The 16,433-nt window shown below is 35.5% G+C and overlaps 1 protein-coding gene across 3 annotated transcripts in view; it reads right to left on the bottom strand.

The window, feature by feature from the left end:
- Positions 1-15,914, bottom strand: part of lrp4 (low density lipoprotein receptor-related protein 4) — a 105,200-nt gene extending 89,286 nt beyond the window's left edge. For all 3 annotated transcript variants that reach the window (XM_079595831.1, XM_079595830.1, XM_079595832.1), the window contains exon 1: positions 15,591-15,914. In XM_079595831.1, coding sequence (XP_079451957.1) covers positions 15,591-15,648 — 58 coding nt within the window. In that variant the 5' untranslated portion in view covers positions 15,649-15,914. The remainder of the gene's footprint in view (positions 1-15,590) is intronic.
- Between the last annotated feature and the right edge of the window lie 519 nt (positions 15,915-16,433).

Here is a 16,433-nt window from a genome sequence, read left to right as displayed (position 1 = left end):
ATTGCCAGTTTGTATTAACTAATGTAGTTAAATACTGAAACCATATTGTAAAGTGTACATGAAGTCAAAAAGCACTCTTTAGCATTTAAATGTTACCTATAATAATAACTATAAATGATAAGCTTTAAAGAGAATTTACCATATGCTGTCATTTTTAAATCACCAAAATAAATGAGTTAGTACTGCACAATATTACTGATACAATATTGAAAACTATGCACTGTATTCAGAAACAATTTAGAAATGCCTGGTTGATGGATTCAATAGGGCATATGAATACCATGGCAACTGAGCAGAAATACTAATTTTAGAGTGTTTTCGAATAATTAGAAATAAAAATACAACCCTTTTTTGTATGTCTGACTATGTGGGAAGAGTTCAAAGAATACCACATGAAAAGAGAGGGTGGGTGGAAGTAAGGGCAGGCTGCCAATGGAAAATATCTGACCATTGACTATGAAGCCAGGCAGGCACCAAATGAGCCATTTTTTTCTACCCACTGCCACGACTGCCCAGCAACTGGACCGCGCCATGCACCTGTCTCACACACACACACAAAATAGAGTGTGTAGACACATATGCAATAAGGTTTGAGCATGTCAAACTGCAAAAAGTGGAGCATGACCAATACACACCCGCATAGATAAAAGTGTGCAGACACACAGAACTAAGCCCCGGCACCTGTCAGACTGTAAATGAGGGCTTACGTATGAGACTGGCTGAGGGAACACTGGCACATTCACAACATTCCAGCCCAAATCCCCATGATTCACTATGAAACCTGCAGGAGACAAAGTATCTCAACACTGGCCAAAGCAGTAGAGACTAGGGGTGTCACAACATTAATTTAGTCTCACAGTAATACCAGCTGAAGTATCATGATGCCAAGTAGTATCACCATACCATCCCTATACTTTGGAAGTGCCAGGGTCTCTTGCATTTATTCATTACACTCGGCACAAAGACATTTATTATTATTGTGAATACTGGAATATTAAAAATATAAAATCTTTCAACAGCTTGTGTATATACAAACCTGTGCTATACTGAACACAATTTGGTATACATTTAGATTTTTGTAGCTGATGATTGGAGGACGTTTTACAAGAATAATTTCAGTCTTTCTACTTCAAAATGTCACATTTAATTCTACGCGTTACTTGCCATTTCTTTGCAATTAACTGTGACATTTTCAACAAAAAAAATTGTGAAAATAGTTCAACATAAAAAAAATTAAAAAAAAAAAAAAAAAAAAAACCTGAAATAGTATTTTCTTGTAAAACATACTCAATAATATTTATTTTATTTACAGCTTTGAAAAAACATGTTTAGACCGGATGCGATAAAATAAAATTAACTAAATAAAATTAAACTAAATTTTTAAAAAAAGTAGTACACAATCACATTAATTAAAATTAAAGCATTTTAACATCATTCAAAATACGTACTCTGTGGCGGATACGTTCTTCATAAAGTAATAGCCTACACTTGTTTGTTTTAAGGCCGGGCCACAACAAACCGAAGGTCGACCGTCAAGCAATGTCGGTCCATTTTTGAGCATCAATCGGCTTAGTTTTTTAAGTGTGTCATGCAACATTGGCTCTAGTCGGACACCATCGGCTTTTTGGGTCGATTAAGCATGTGTCTGTACCATGTGTGTGTCATTGGAAAGAGAGAACTCTGATTGGCTGTTCAGCTTAGCAAACGAGTCAGTGCACGAGAATAAATAAAAAAAAAAGTGATAAAAGCGAGAGAAAAAAGGTCAAGACGGTACATACAGAGGGCTATTTTAATTTGAATGCACGAATATTTTAATTTTTTACCAAATCATAATCAGTAGCCTACCTGAGCGGTCAGCTGTGACATCATCAAAATAGTCGCGTATCGCACAAAAACTCTGAACAACAAGGCGTAGTACAATGTGTACATTTTCTTATTTCATATGCTCTTTTTAAAACTGTTGGTCTACATATTCATGAGATAAACATTTTAGCTGTTGCATCGCTTTGTTGTAGTTTTTTTTTTTTCAGCATCTTGTAACATGTCTTCTGTTAAGATGCTGTCAGCTGAGCTTGAGAATCCCACTGGGTTTCATTATGGCAATATTTTGAGGCTTGTGTACTGTAATACTACCACAGAACCAGCATACCATGCAATACTAGGAGACAAATAAAACAAGCAATATTTGTTTAATCGGTTTACAGATTTTCATTCAGCAAACTGTACAGCAGCATTGTAAAAATGTGTTGAACTATCAAACAACGGTGAATCAAAGGCAATTTGCAGAATCAGTCAGTTGCAATCCTCTACCACAGACACACAGCTTTGTTGTCAGTTAGTGTGACTAGATGCAAACCCAAAGCAACACATGAAGCAAAAACTAACTATTCATATGTGAAGGTTTGCAATGCAAGACAATACCAAAGGTGCAAGAGCCTTGTCTAACTATCTTACCAACCTCATTATATAGGAAATGGGAGGCTACTTTGAAGAAACATTATGAAAAGTTTTGCCAATATAAAGGACAGAGGATTGAAGGAACAATAATAATCATGTAGAAAAAGGCAATTCAAATATACATTTTGGGTCTAAAGAGTTGACAGGAAAATAGGAATACACTACAAATATGTACACAGAGATGTTAGTTTCAGCAGCACAGTAATATTTTGTCCACCACTTGCAGACCGTAGCTGGTGAATCTCAGACTTTACTGGCTAGAAGCATTTGATCCCGACTGATCCCGTCGCACTTAGCAATATGGTATGACACTGTAATATACTGTAAATTTACTGACTTTGACTTTAACCTTGTATATGACTTTAGGATGGTAGAGGTGGAACATTTTTGTGAAAAATTATGGATCCAAAATGCAAAATAGTTCTTAAGAAAACGTGAGATTTTAAGGCCACATCTCAAATGGGTTTGTAGCCTGAGATTTCATATTTCCAAATCTAATTTACTGGTTGCTAAGCAACCACAGCCAGCCATGATCATCCCATAACTTAGATTATTATATTTATATGTTGACAAAGCTCACGACTTATTAGAAGTCAAACAAAATCATGAAGACTCTGCTTTAATATATTTTAATACGTATAAATACATTCTGCTTTAACTTTTTTTTTTTTTTTTTTTTTTTTTTTTGCAGTCAGTTCAGTGAAGAAACTACAGACTGGAAATCCTTCTGCAAAATAGCATAGAAAACACTGTTGCCATGGTTTTCATGGTCTTTAGGCTCTGCTACCTGAAAAGCTACAGAGCTTGAACAAGACTAGGGGGGAATTGACAAAAGAACTACAAATGTAACTAAGAGTGAAGATTGTGTCTGCTCTGAAGATAATTGGTTTTGATAATAAGGTTGTAATCAAATGTAGTTTACTGTACAATTTAGTTTGAAGAACAGCAAATAAAGCTAGCAGGACAATACACCACTTTGGTGGAGGATTTACTCAGAAAGGGCTAATTTCACACATAATTATGAAGAAACACCAAATCAAATATTGAATTAAACATTACATTTTTAAGTAGAAAGACGGAAATAGCATTTTTGTGTTGCAGCGTCTGTGTTGCTCGGCAACCATTTCACTTCTGACAAACTACATTGTTTGGAGAGAATCATATTTATCAATACCATAACATTTTTGGATCCGTGTTTATTTTATGAAATCTTGCCAGGTATGTGGAATAACCGTTTTATAAAAGCAATAAAGCTGGGGCTTCTTGGGACTTATTGCTTTATTACTTATCTAGTCCTTCAAAGGACTTGCATCCTTCAAAAGTTTGAAATAATTAAGATAAGTCTCATGTCCACCAAGGCTGTATTTGATGAAAAATACAGTAAATTATGTAATTTTATACTACTTTAAAATAACTAGAAGATATTTTATAATGTAATTTATTCCTGTGATCAAAGCTGAATTTTCAGGGTCACTACTCCAGTCTTCAGACCATTCCAGCCACATTCTGGGCCTGTATTAAGCATTGTCCACTTACGAATGGGTGACCCAAGACCAATCTTGATAACAGCTGTAATTGAGGTCATTAAAGAAAGGGGTATTGAAAACACTTGATGAAGATGATGATATATTGATATCTGCGCAGACATTTTTTGCTTAGGAGCACTCATGCCCAGAAGATGTGTACCTATAGCCTACATCCAATTCACTGCGGGGGTTTTTTAAGCTGAAATGAACAACAGTGTCTGTAAAACACCAACAACTTTCATTCCTTTTTACACAAATTATGATTAAAGGTGCAGATTATCGATTAATAAAGACTTATTTTGCATAATGTTATGACCCCAAAACAATTGTACTACCTATAGTGCATGATTTGTAAACTAATAGGCTATATTTTCTTGTTTGCATCTCATAAGCTCCATATATTTTAGCATTTGGGACATAGCAAACTTGTGGAGTGTTCAGGTTCAAGTCCTGTGAAACAAGTCACAATAAAACAGCTATTAATGGCCTTGGTGTGACTATTAAAATGTGCAATTCTCATTGAGAAGTATAAGAGTCAAAGGACTTTCCATCTTCCTCAAAATACTTTCATTACTTTTTTTTTAAACCCATTCCATTCTTCATTATCGAAATATTTCTATCACAACCAACACAAAACCAAGAAAAAAAATGTATAATTTCAATGCATTAGTTAACGTTCCATAACAATAATCTTTACAACAGTTGTTTACCTATACATACAATTCACTGCAGTTTTTAAGCTGAAATGAACAACAGTGTCTGAAAAACACCAACAACTTTCATTCCTTTTTACACAAATTATGATTAAAAACCTGTTAGCCTTCACCAGAGCGAGGACGCTCTGAAGCGGTTTTTTTTTTTTAAATAGTTCAAAGTTACTATCAGATTTAATGTTATTACCTTGACAAACTATACATCATTAAAAATATATAAGTCTCACGTTTCAGTATTTGACCACTATTGTATTCTGAGAAACTTATAGTGACAGTTATGTCTTAATTTGTGTCAGGATTTATGTAATGAAAAAATTAGTCGATACCTTTAATATGAATTATGAGCGTCAGCTGCTCCATTCAGAAAAAAACTCCGGTGCTGTTGTCTTGAGAACACGTGACAAAACAACGTTCCTCAGGGCTTTTGGCTCAAAAATGTGCAGATTTGGAGAAATATTGATATATTATCATAGGTTTACATCATATTTCTATAGACAGGAATAATATTTATTGAATTTATATCCAAATGCGTCGATGTATACATAAAGAGCGCTGGATACTCTGATGTACTGTGTTTTCAATCCATACAGCAGACTGAGGGGGCTCTATGCACAGTTTTTTCCAAATATGGGAGCACACGAAGAAGAACAATAACCTGTGACCTTCCAGGACCTCACTGACATAAACACAGCTAACGTTAGCTTTCAGAGATCGCTATAACATGCAGATAAAGATGTTTTGAAGACAATAAACATGATTGCAATGATATTTGATTTACCTGTGTTCTTCGAGCCATGTCAGGTATTTTTATAATAATAGATTATATGTATAATGTAATGCTAATCGATATAGACTTTACAAACATGCAGAATACCATAAACTCATTTATTTTCTGTCTGATTTTCTTTTCTGAAGCCAAATAAGCTCATAGAAGATTATTTAAAACACTCGACTTGCGCTATAAAGTAAGTTTGGAGCACAAACAGGGTTTTAATCTCATAAATTGTCGTGTATTGATGGTGTGCTAAGCTAACATGCTAGCTAGCTCTCTAGTTGCACCTGCCATCTAGCTGTTATTTTTTATGATTTTTTTTCTAAATCGGAATGCTTACTGAAATATTTCTTTATTTGAGAAAGGCATTTGATACAGTTTCAAATGTGAAGTGAAGATTATGAAAGAAATTAGGGGGTGAAACACCGTGATTAGCCAGTCGTTAGCGATTATAATGGAGACAAAGGAAAAGAATATTTATGGCCATAAGCCGGCTGGAAAGGTGTAAATGTGTGCAGGAGAGAGTGACACTGAATGGGGCTCGTTTGCACCACAAAACAATAGAGACAATAGACTGAATAGATGCTAATAGATGACAATAAACACAAGTTTGCATTTTAGAGTCAATTCAAAATAAAGTCATTTGAGATGATCTTGAAAAACATTTAACAAAATACAGAGTTTTAGACTTATCACCTTCAAATTTTAAATATAACATGGTCAGACATGTGTCTTTAGCTGGAGTGCATTTCTAGAGTGCTGACGGGCCAACTTCAATTTAATTTTCATGAAGATGTTTCATAAAAATAAATTTCTAATAACTTACACAACTTTGAAGCTATTCATAATTTTTTTTTCATTATGACAATAATTCATTCTACATGTCCAATAAAGTGCCAGGTGTCAGCTTTCAAATGAGACCATACTTGAGCTTTTAGGACAAAGGGTCAATGAATTGAATCTTTTTTAGGTTGGGTATGCAATTTCTGGGGATTTTTCAAAAGTGGCGCTGAAGGCTAACAGGTTAAAGGTGCAGATTATCGATTAATAAAGACTTATTTTGCATAATACGAGGTTATGACCCCAAAACTATTTTACCTGTAGCGCATGATTTGTAAACTAATATATGTTCTTGTTTGCATCTCATAAGCTTGCAATTCTCATTGAAAATTATAAGAGTCAAAGGACTTTCCATCTTCCTCAAAATACTTTCATTACTTTTTTTTTTTTAAACACACATTCCATTCTTCCTCATCAAAATATTTATATCACAACCAACACAAACCAAGAAAAAAAGAATAATGTCAATGCATTAGTTAACGTTCCCTAACAATAATCATTACAATCTTTATAATTGATCTTGGTTTATGCTAATTTACACATTAACATTTCTTAACATTCAAGGTATGCTACATTGACATTACATAAAGCATTAGTTACCACAAAGTTACAATAAACAGAATTGTATTAAAAGTTACACAAAAACAAAGCATTTTATATACACCTATATCATCTTGGTTTAATACAAACCAAGATTAATAAATGACGAAAATGTGTTGATGAGTGTTGTTGATCATCAATAGTGTAATCCTAACAAATTACAAAAGATTAGATAATGTTTACAAAAACATTGTTAATTAATTGTTAACTAATACAGATACAAGCTTTTTTTTTTGAAGTGTTAACAGTAATAGTACTCATTTCTTACTAAACACTTAAATTGAGAATTCAAAGTTGTAAACAAAACAAAGGTAATTGAAGCAAGTTTAACAAGAAAATACTATTTCAGTCTTTCTACTGCAAAATTCCACATTTAATTCAGTGTTACATGCAGTTTCTTTGTAATCATTTGTGAAATTCACTAGCAATTTTGAGTAAAAAATTATTTCAAAGTGAAAAACTCTGGTGTATAATTTATAAATTTATAGTAAATTTCACGATTATTTACAAAGAAACGGCAAGTAACAAAGATTTAAACATGACATTTTTAAAGACTAAAATGGTGTTTTCTTGTAAAGCGTACTCGGCACGTTTAATAATCTTGGTTTTATTTACAACTTTGACAAATTCTTTTTACTGTGTAGACCAATTTTTTAGCGCAGGCACACACCACTTTTTTGTTTTCCAACCCTTTTCCAACTGCCGCCTCATTGATTGGGGGGAAAAACAAACAGGGACACTACACAGAGTCAAAAGCTATTGTTTGCATACATCCTATACTGCTAGCGAGAGAGGCTGGCTTGTTTGGACATTTTGTCCTGACACTAAAGGACCACTTAAGTTCTCTGACTTCATTAGTGAGTGGAGCTTTTAACTTGCATACTCCTACTTAAAGCCTTGTGTTGTTGGACTATTACTATTAGAAACCCATATTGTCTCTTTAACAGAGCCTGTTGCTGAGGCCTCTTGGATGGTTTAGGGTATGCAGACATAGTGGTGTGAATGTAGTTCTGCGTGAGTGTGTGTGTGTTGGGGGTTGGACAAGGGGTTTTCAAAAAAGAGGGACCACTGAACGTGACATGGATGAGTGAAAGATTTCTAGGCCAAGGACACAGAAAGCCTTTGACAGAGAGAAAGAAAGACAGAGACAGCCTGGGAAAAAGAGTAGAGAGAGTTCATTAGACACAATGCACCCAGTAAATAAAATTACTTACTGCTTCATTCTATAGCTGTTCTAGATTCAGAATGCTTTCTTTAAACACTAGGAATGCCAGCTATTGTGAACACACGAACGAATACAACAGATACCGATTAAAAAGGTAATTTGCCATTACAGACACTAAACACCTTCTCAATGCACATACTAATGTTGCATTCTCTTAAATTACATTTTCACATTTGAATGATCTTTTTACGCAGCAACCTTCATTTTTCTATTCAACTTATGTCAATAAATATCAACTAATTGTTTTTAAGCGATTCCTTGCACGATACCATTATGGCCTCAAAATGCTTTTATCATAGTACATGATTTGTAAACGAATACATTTTGAAATTTGCATCACATAAACATCACTACATATGACTTTTCTGATGTAGTTAAACTTGCTCGATTGCTCACCTGATACTGCATTTCATCTCATATTTGGTTTTGTTAAAGGTACAATATGTAAGATTTTTGTACAAAATATTCAGAAACCATATATATATTTATAAAAGTGTGATATATTTCATGCAGTTGTGTACTTGCATTATCCCAAAAGTTCTCAAGGATTTGTAAATCCAGAGAAATTACAGTTTTAAATAATGGCTCATTCCTTGTCATTGTCGCATATCAATGACGTAATATCCGCGCTATCCTCGGTTTCCGCTTGTAGAAACCAGACATAATACATGGATTCCTATAAGCCGCTAACGAGGGATCTGTAGATATCTATGATAACATTTGAATTTGATAACGCCGCTGTTGTGTCGTTTAGTCATCATTCTTCACAATTATTGATTGCTGAGTACAGAAAATGCCAAAAAAAAACTTAAACGTAGATCAAATGAGGCAAGCAGGCTTTGGGACAAACAGAGAAATAAAACAAGTATCAATATCGGTGTGGCGTTTTCACGACAAACTTGGACTTGATCTGTCGACAGAGACGCATACATTTATAATGCACTTTGTTTGTACTCAAGTAATGCTTTTTAATCAAGTCTGGTGACCATGGAAGTGAAATTAAATACAGTAGCCTTTAGTGTTGCACAAAAATATATAACCATTACATGAAAATACTGTGCTGTGGGTTTGTTCAATTGTACTTTTAGTACGATTGTTTTAAACATGTAAAACTGCGCAGCATAGCATTAACCCACCAATTTGACAAATAGTCACATATTAGTAACAGGCTAATATAGCATTACATTTCACGTTCCTTGCAGCAAATTCGTTACGATGACATAAAATAGTGTGATTAAACTATCAGGTAATACAAAAACTAATTTATATGATTTGTGAATTCCATACATCTCTGTATGGTGAAAATGACATCTACCATCGTTCCACTCTCCTTAGCGTCATAAAGCTTCGTCTTTGTTATCGTTTTACAAATGCGACCTCTGGGGGCGAAAGAATTACAGATTTAGGCCTACTTTCAAACACAATAGAGCATTAACCTTTTAGCGCCACTCGCCAGACATTTCATTTCCAAACTGCCGCAATACAGAATAAAGCCTTCCCAGCTTCACGTTCATCTGTTTTGGATAAAACTGAATGCACTTTTAGCACCACTCACTGGACATTTCAAAACACACAAAAGAAAACGTAATATTTTGCAGAAAAGGCGCCACATGTTTTCCAATGAGCCTTGGTTGAGTAAAATAATGAATGGCCCCTCTTTACCATGGTTAAATGCGATTGTGTGCGGATTGAAAATCCTAGTAAATGCTGTCATGTACTGTATTTCACAGGGTGAAAATATCAGCACAACAACACATCCACTTGTGAACAGAACTGGGCAGAATGTCAGAGAGCAGGGGTGAGCAGGCCCGAAACTTTTTTTCCCACTTTATCCCACATTTCAAACAACAGTAAAGTACTGCCTACTCACCAGTAAAATCAACCAATAAGCTAAAACTGGGTTTTATTTAAACAGCCATCTGAAAGTTTAGTCTATCTGTCAGCACCGAACTAAGTTGTCTTTCATGACTGAAGCCCAAACAACACTTTGTTTTTTACCGTTTGCTAGCGTATGCGTAGTCGAACGCATAGCCTTTCAAAGCATACTCCATTTGATAGCGTGCAGGCAGTCGACATGTGCTATAGAAACCTTTGTCCAGTGTCTGCGCCATTTTACTCCTGAAGTTATAAACAATAAAAATGTCTTATTATTTTAAACTTAAGTTGCGGCTATCTCATAACAACCTTGCACAAGTGCTTGTCAATGCAGGTGTCTGTTGTTGTTGCAGTCTTCGGTATTTTGCAGTTGTTGTTGTTCCGTCTCTTTAGTTTATTTTTTACAGTGAAACAACAGCCCGGGCCAGTGTTGCCACCTTGTGGAACAACTAATTAAGTGCAAAATAAATTCATTGCACATGTTCAACCTGTGCGTTAGCCTGGGAAAACCCAGACCACTCTCAGTTGTAACTGAGTTAGGGTCTGGCTAAGCTCCATAGACAATCACCAACGGACGTCGGACAGATCTAAAACCAATCAGAGCGATGAATGACATGACGTATGCAGAGCGACGGAGAAACATCTCGAGACTCTCAGCAATTCTCTGTTTGTGTTAACGAAAATGACCATTTTAAATCGCTTGAAACAGACGCGATAGCTGATTCGAACGAGTGATGTTGTGATGTTCTACGGCGGCATCCATCTTTGTAATGTACAAAATCTGCGTCACCGTCGCTGCTCTGTCGTCATTGTGTAAAGCCCGCCCCAACGTTTCTGATTGGTGCCGCGATTTCGACGGATTGGAAATGGGTTTCAATGGGCTCTTTGCCAGACCCACTTGCAGAGCAAATCTAAATTTGCCGGAAGTGGTCTGGGTTTTCCCAGGCTACCTGTGCGTACAAACTAAACGTGGTTACAAAAATCAGGCGGCGAGTGTAGTATTCTGGTGATGAAGTTTGAGTCACACACACTGTAAGCGGACATAAAAACTAAGGCTGCCCGATTAATCGCAATTAACCCGAAATCGCGCTTAAACTGATTTGGCTTAGTGCAATTATTTTTTATGCGCAGCTAGTCAGTGAAGCACGGCTCTGTGATTAGTAGTAAATGCTACTCCATCTGAAATCACTGTGAGTTTGATTCGCTTATAACGTGCATTTGAAAAAGCAACACGCCTTAAGCATTTTTCTAAACATGAGAAGCATTTGTGAAACTCTGGTAACAATAGACAACATTTAATAACGGGTTTTTACTCCAAACTCACTTCATAACGTCAGTTGAGTGAGTGTTTGAAAACATCCTTCTGTGAGATGATGTGGCTATTTACACAGAATAAGGCACACAACATATTTCATATTCTATACAGTGATGAAGGCTGTCAAATAGCAATGAAGTTTAAATATACTTTATTATCATGAAAATACCAGAGAAGGCTTGAAGAACTCAGATAAACCATATATTGGTGTAGTCGACTTGTGGTGGGTTAAGTACTTTGGGCTTTATTGCGTTAAATACATACAAACTTTTGTCTTTGGGAGTATTCATGCAAGTAATCACAGTCGGTTATGTCTTAAGTGAAAAAATAAAATGGGATCCTATACATTGGATTTGTGCATCCGGTCTTAAAGTGATAGCAGCCTAATATTCCTGCTGCAGCCGGTGTCATTAATGTTCCATATCCATTTAATTCATGCACTTAATGTTTTTATTTTATTTTACATTTGATTTTTACAATTTCTGTATTATTACTTAAAGCTTTATTTGGATAGACCTACTGCACCTGAAAACTGCTTGTCCTATTGTTTGTCATTTTCTGGTTTATTCTTATATTAAATCAACAAAGATAAAATGAAATCAAAATAACTATACTGTGATGATACTGTTGAAAACATTGTGAAATAAAATAACTTGTATGAAAAGATTTTAGTCATATCACCACCTAGGCACAGAATTTGTTTCCCATTATTTACATGGACCCTCTAAAAAATCAAACATAGAAAAGTGGACCATAACTGTTCATTACTGCATTAACTATCAAACATGTACTAACATGTAGACTCAATGTTCCTTATTAAAAGCCCATACTCTAAATGCCTTTTTAACTTGTGCAACTAGCTCAAGACTCAAGCTTGTCACCTTTGTCTTAAAGAGGTGGTAAAGTATTATTTCACTTTTCTAACTTTAGTGTGTAATGTTTCTGTTTGAGCATAAACAACATCTACAAAGTTACAACGCTCAAAGTTCAAAGCAAAGGAAGATATTTGCTTTTAAAGAAAAGGACTACAACAAACGTCTGGTAGGGACTAAACTCCGCCCCCGGGAACACGCTAGCCTGGGTTTCCCCATACTGCCTTTGCGCAGCGCGATTTTATTCACGCTGAAAGGCAGTCTGGAGACCATGGACCAGATTTTCGCCTCGTTTAGGGAACCAATCACAGAACGGGGAGGGAGCAGCAAGACGATGACGACATGCGACACAACTAAGCAGTTTGTTTATGGATTCAACATGGCAGCAGACGCGATTCACGCGAAGCTACCTTTTGATGCAGCCTTAGATACTGTTCTAAGTAGTTTAGAACGCAAGTTTATTATCCTGTTGCTTCTACATGTTGTCACTTCTTCTTGAGTCTCTCCATCTTTGTCTGACTCCATTTTTTTTTACATTAAAGGCAGAACAGTTTCTGTCATTTTAGTGTGTCTGCGTGAGGTAATCGCAGCTGCTAACACACACTAGCTCTTGAAACCCCGCCCTCTGCAGCAGCTCATTTGCATTTAAAGGGCCAGGCACAAAACGGTGCGTTTTTGCAAAACCTCAAAAAGTGACAACTTTAACATGCTATATAAAAATATGTCGGGTATTTTGTGCTAAAACTTCACACACACACTCTGGGGACATCAGAGATTTATTTTACATCTTCTGAAAATGGCATTTTACCACCCCTTTAATCTCAGAAAAAAAGTTTCAGTGGATTTCTATATAGAACCCTAAGGTTCTTGACTCAATTTTAAAGAACCCCTTAATGCCAAAAATGTTTTATTCAAGGAAAATACCTTAAAAGATTGCATAATAATTTAACAATTTTGCCTAGTGTTAAAGTATGCTTACGTGCTGTTTAATTCACAACATATAAATAAAAAAAATATTTAAACCAAAATGTATTAAAACTAAATCCATAAAATGATCTCATCATGAAGGTTCTATGAGGCACCTGACAGAACCATTTCTTCTAAAAGTGTAGTGTATGAACTCAGACCTATATATAATAATTACAAAAAAAATATTGTACATGCAATACAACATGACAAACAATTCCTAAGTCATCAAAAGCTCACATCCTTTTGTTTAAATGTAAACTTTTCTACAAATAATATACAGAAAACTTCCTCATCGCAATAAGTGTAAACGTTTCAGACTCACCTAATGAGATTGCTTATGTCTTTGATATCTGACTTTTTAGCAGAGGTTGACACTAACAGAGATTGGTTGCTTCCCTTTTCTGTTTTTTTACACATTCTTTTTTGTTTAATTAAATATATCAAATTTTACAATATTTATTATTTTGATAAATTGATTTATGTTATTCAGAATATCACAAATCAATTTATCTACATAATAAAAATTTCATACATATACACACACATATATATATACACTATATATATATATATATATCTCAAGGAGAAGAATTAATTTACTGATTTATTACAATTATTCAAAATCTTTTCATTTGCGTCATCTTGCGTCAATGAAAATGCTTCAACTTGAGCTGTTTTTGACCGCCGGATTCCGTAGGCAATTAGGAGCTTAGTTATATATTATATCTATGCATCTTATGAGTAGTTGAATGAGATCATGATATTAGAGCTAATGCCCAGGGGGTTGAGAGAAACCTAAGACATTGCCACACATTTTCACACACTTTATAAAAAGCCCATACACTTGTAAGCAGGACATTACTAGTCATATATGCTGCCAGTGACTATAAACCCAACAAACAATAAGGAAGCATCAGCTTAAAAATACACCAAAGAGAATCATCCTGTAATGAGGTTTCAACATCTCAGAACAACTAGACCCATTGATGATACAGATTTTGAAGTTCATCTTTAACATTAATGACAAAATTGTAAAACCAGTATATACAGACACAAGTTTAAAGGTCATGCAGAATGATGCGTTTCATATCTTGGCTGGGTTGTGCAATGGCACATCAACCTTAATATTGGAATTTAGAAATTAGTCTCTTTCCAACTCAATTTCAGTAGGCCTATCCGAGTAGTCAATTCTTCAGCAAAGTTTTGCAAAGAAAGAAAAAGCTAGAGTAAAGAAACAAATTATGTCCATGTGACTTAACCTTAACTGAATTTTAGCTGAAGTGTCTTATCAAACTTGTGCTGTTTTTTTTCACCAAACAAAAAAAGTTCAGTTGTGCCCCTAAACAAAACATGATCTACATCTTGAACAGTGTGTGAACCTCAATGCAGTTTCATTTGTCTACAGTATGCAGGATTACATGTAGTTTACATTTCACTGCCAAACACTGTAAAACAGTTTGTGTCATGAGAGATCAAGTTAATTCTTTAGATAATATTATAGGCTATTATTGAACAAGACATCAAGCTAGCGAAACATTCAATTTCAATATGGAAGAGTTGTCAGAATAATGTGAATATTATAATAATATATGTATATAACAAGGCATGGCTGACACAGATTGCCTACATATAATTACACGTGTTATGTAAGAGGTGAAATTGTTTTGGAAAGCATACAGTGAATAATGAATCTCACAGAGATATAGGATTTATGCACACTTTTTTTTGCAATCGCTCCAAGGGTCTTTTGTTTCCTGACACGGGGTAGATATCTAGTTGACATTTACAGGCATTTTCACATACACTGATAGCATGTTCACTGATGCAACACGGTGTAATCGATCTGTGTAATTCTGTCAAAGCGTGTATTTCTTTATTAAGGCCGAACCTGCGCTTTGAAGTCGCTACATTCCTGCCCGCGTGCAGCGGCTGTTCCAACATGTTGCGAATACAGTAAGCGGCGATGTTGACTTACAACGAAGTGGCGTTTATGTAGGCTATTTCATAAAAGACAGATGGTATTCAAAAGATAACCTACTTTACGTGTTATATTGTAGAAACGTCCACATTTACAAACGAAAAGCATCAAGTTCGCTTCAGCCAGGCAGCATTACTGCAAGGAAATGTATCTGCACGTTAAATTAAATTCTATTAATATAGGCTACATCAACAACTAGTTGGCATTAGTTTCATATCTTGGCAAACTGACGATCGTGAGGTGATTTTCTGCTTTAACGCGGTTTTAATCTATCACGACTCTGTTTTGTTTTGTTTGTGTAATGTCTGATAACTCTTTGATGATCATATGGTTTAATTCTGTTCGCTCAGACTGTTAATGTAGGCTATTTTTGTTTTGTAGACTGTATTTACAAGGAACGACGTGTTTACTTCTCAAAGCAAAAGCAAAAAAACTCCAAAACACTTACCTTCGGCGAGAAGCATGAAAGTTAAAAGGCTGCCACAAAGCACCGCAGTGAGCCTCATCGTGAAGAATCCTCTCTTTCGGTCGTGCTGTTTTCGCAAATGTTTTTTTTTTTTTTTTTTTTTAAGTATCAGCACCCTTCAGATCAACTGAATAAGATTAAGAACTCTTTAAAAATCATTGTTTAAGGCGTCTGTGATCCCGTTCGGTTACGGGTTAAGTTGAACTATACAGACAAATCAGGACACCGCAACTCCACCAAGAACCTTGAAATGTTGTTCCACAGTCAGTCGCTGCTGCTTCTGCTGGAATGATCAAAAGGTGCATTGGATTGTACCATGTGTGTTTCAGGGGTAGTTCCAATTTCAGCGCGAGATATCTAGAGGGAAACAGAGGGCACAAATCACAAATCGCCGTTCCCTAGTAAGAAACTTTTCTAAGTTCACACTCGAGGTTTCTGCCGCTCTGTAAGTCCATTGAAAACAACTCCTCTGTGACATTTTTTCTGGACTACGATTTGCTTGTGACTCGCCACGGAAACTTTGAAGTTCTTTGAACCCTTTTCAAACGGCGGACTATTCAGCGGCCCTTATACAAAAGTGAGGCAATCCAAGTCAAATAAGGAGTCGTCAATAGGCCAGTTGACTGTACTTAGCCCACGAGCACGCCTTCAATTACTGTTGTAGAGCACGCTTTATCTGCCCAGAATATTTACTGAATGGTAGGATATAGCTTTACAACCAGGTTCTGTCACAAACAAATAATACCACAATAGTCTTGTAAATTAGGCTACTAATGCTAGCCTAGCCTATAATCTAGATCTGTGAATATTTTCACATCAATGCAG

This window comes from Phoxinus phoxinus, assembly GCF_949152265.1.
Source record: "Phoxinus phoxinus genome assembly, chromosome: 2".
NCBI lineage: Eukaryota > Metazoa > Chordata > Actinopteri > Cypriniformes > Leuciscidae > Phoxinus > Phoxinus phoxinus.
Note: the sequence above shows the minus strand (reverse complement) of the source record. Positions and strands in the feature narration are given on the sequence as shown.